This window comes from Arachis ipaensis, chromosome B05 (genome assembly GCF_000816755.2).
Source record: "Arachis ipaensis cultivar K30076 chromosome B05, Araip1.1, whole genome shotgun sequence".
Classification (NCBI taxonomy): domain Eukaryota; kingdom Viridiplantae; phylum Streptophyta; class Magnoliopsida; order Fabales; family Fabaceae; genus Arachis; species Arachis ipaensis.
The window spans coordinates 62009779-62012651 of record NC_029789.2 but is presented as its reverse complement, the minus strand read 5'-3'; the positions used below and the strand labels follow the sequence as shown (position 1 = coordinate 62012651).

Genomic DNA, 2873 nt, shown 5'->3' with positions numbered 1-2873 from the left:
AGAATTGATCTTTTCAATAGCTCATACCATCCCTTTGCTTCCGGTATAAGGTCTCCTCTCCTCAGATACTTGTATTTGTTTTTGGCATCTCCTTCCCACTCTGAGTTCACCATACAAATATCTCTAGAAATTCTATCATAATCCGGATCTCCATTTATCCTTTGGTGGTATCCCGGTTCACCAAAGCGGACTACTTTTAGTCCTAAGACTTTCTTGATGGCATCTGAACCAAAGTCTACTTCCACCCCCCCGTACATAGTTTTTGTATGTTGGGGCTTCACCCGTGTTGAGTCTTGGGATGTTGGCAAAGAATTCTCTTATGATATTTGAATTGACCCGAGTGATGGGTGAGACGAGTTCTTCCCATTTCCTCTTTCTAATATTGTCCTTCATTTCTTGGCACCCTTCATCTGGTAGCAAGAGTGGAACCTCTGGATATATCTTCTTCTCATTCATCCATTGAAGTTGTAATTGATGGTACCAAGATCTAAACCTCCATCGGTCATATTCCGGTGTATTCTCTTCCTCCTCGGGTTCTTTTCCTTTTCTCCTTTTGGTTCTTGAGGAAGAGGCCATGATCACTTGATTGGTTGATCTTCTTTGAGGTTAATGGGTTTGTGAAGAATATTGGAGGTTTTGATTTGCTTTTGGGGAGGAAAATGTTTGAGGCTGAGCTTATGTGATGAAAGGTGATAAAGGAATTAGAGTTTGAATGGTTGGAGTGCAGGGAGTGTGCAACCTTTTTGTTTCTGTGCATGGCTTGAAGGTGACATTTTATATTTACTTGATTTGAACAATGGATGGCTGGGATGCACTTGGAAGTTCTGCAAATCAAAGGTGTGCATGCAAGGTTGAATGAAGACAAAACTTGCTTCTTCAAGGGTCTGCAACGTGATCATTCCCAAGAGTGGGTAGATTCACTTTTTGAGGCATGTGATTGAATTTTGTCTTCATGCTATGCTCCCCCTTTGTCTTGTCTCTTTCATTGAATGTTCTTTGACCACCTAACCATCACAACAAGACAATAAAGATCAACATTATCAAACCGTGGCAAGAAGGCTTCCTTTATTAACATCCATGCTGCATTATCTACTTCTTGCTTTGGAAGGTGACTGCTGATCATCTTGTCAATTTCTTCCTTCCTCTGCAGTTCTATCTCGTCAGTTTCCATGCTATCTTCTTTTTCATTGATGAACTTTATTTCTGGAGAGACACTCAGTGTGACACCTTTCATCATGTAGCCTAAGGGTCAACTCTCCTTTTTCTACGTCTATAATGGCCCTAGCAGTGGCCAAGAATGGCCTTCCCAGTATAATAGAGTCACTATCATCCTCATCAGATTCCAAGATCACAAAATCAGCAGGGAAAATGAATCTATCTACTTTGACTAGAATGTTCTCAACTATACCCCTTGGGTACACTACTGATTTGTCCACCAATTCTAAAGACATCTGTACTGGTTTCACTTCTTTCATGCGCAGCTTTTTCACTAGAGAGGAGGGCATCAGATTGATACTAGCCCCTAGGTCACACAGCGCCTTGCTGATGGTCATGTTACCAATGGCACAGGGTAGAAAGAAACTCCCAGGATCTTCACGTTTAGGGGGAAGTCCCTTTTGAATCAGTGCTCTGCATTCTTCAGCGAGCATCACAGTTTCCTTTTCTAGCCAACTTCTTTTCTTGTTAATAAGCTCCTTCAAAAACTTGGCATACAGAGGCATTTGCTCAAGTACTTCAGCCAAGGGAATGTTGATCTCTAGCTTCTTGAAAGTCTCAAGGAACTTATGAAAGTGTTGATCCTTAGCCTCCTTGTTGAATCTCTGGGGATATGGCAGTGGAGGTACAAAGCTCTTCTCTGCTTGTTGCCTTTGATTCTTGGTTGGCTCTTCAATTGCTTCATTCCCCTTTTTTGGAATTTTTGTTTGTTCCTCCTTTTCCTGAGTTTGCTTGCTTGCCATTGCATCATCACCATTGGCTTCATCTGCGTATGTTGGCTTTCCCCCCTCTATTGGCCTTTTGCTATTCTCCATTTGCTTCCTTGTAGTGTCATTATTGCTCATCAATGTTCTCCCACTTCTTAACTGTATTGCCTTGCATTCTTTCTTAGGATTTGGAATTGTGTCACCTGGTAGGGAACTTGATGGTCTCTCAACAAAAATCTGCTTGGAGATTTGCCCAATCTGCCTCTCTAGGTTCTTCATGGAGGCTTCATGGTTCTTGGTTGTCATTTCTTGGTGTTTCCACATTTTGTCTATCAAGGTTTCCAGGTTAGTGATTCTTTGAGAGTCATGTGAAATTGGCTGGTTATGGGATGTTCAGGGTTGGTGGTAAGTGTTTTGGTTTGTGGGTTGGTTATTGGATGGATAATGGTTGGAGTTGGGGTGGTTGTTTTGGGGTTTTCTGTAAGGGTTTTGGGTGGTCTGCTGGTTGTTGTTTTGATTGTTTCTTGAAGTGTTTTGATTTGAATTTCTTTGCCATGGTTGTTGGTTTTGGTTATGGTTATCTCCCCACCTTAGGTTTGGATGGTTCTTCCATGAAGGATTGTAAGTATCACCATAGACTTCATTTGACCCAGAATTATGGTTGTGCATGTACTGGACTTGCTCCTGTTGTTGCTCCTCTTGAGTTTCTTCATTTGTTCTCCATGTGGTTGATGGTTGATTGGTGCTTACTACGGCAACTTGGAGGCTATCAATCCTCTTGGCCATTTGCTCAAATTGTTGTTGAATCTGCTGCTGCATCAATTTGTTTTGAGCTATTGAGGGTTCTTTCGTCTTGTTCACAAAAGGTTGGTATAGATCTCCTTGTCCCTGACATTCAAACAAGACATAAAAATCATACCAAACCAGAAGGATAGCAATACTTCAATCCAT

General features: G+C 41.6%; 1 protein-coding gene across 1 annotated transcript; it reads right to left on the bottom strand.

The window, feature by feature from the left end:
- On the bottom strand, positions 877–1649 carry LOC107640650. The gene is made up of 2 exons (XM_016344160.1): positions 1214–1649; positions 877–1004 (listed from the first exon to the last, which is right to left on the bottom strand). Exons 1-2 carry the CDS (start codon positions 1647–1649, stop codon positions 877–879), a joined length of 564 nt encoding a protein of 187 aa, XP_016199646.1.

What these genes read in the sequence shown, in the direction of transcription:
- LOC107640650 (XM_016344160.1), bottom strand. Translation starts at nt 1,649, where the DNA reads ATGCTCGCTGAAGAATGCAGAGCACTGATTCAAAAGGGACTTCCCCCT. An exon ending in TGAAAGGTGTCACACTGAGT is followed by an intron (nt 1,005 to 1,213) that starts GTCTCTCCAGAA and finishes TGTGATGGTTAG; the next exon opens with GTGGTCAAAGAACATTCAAT.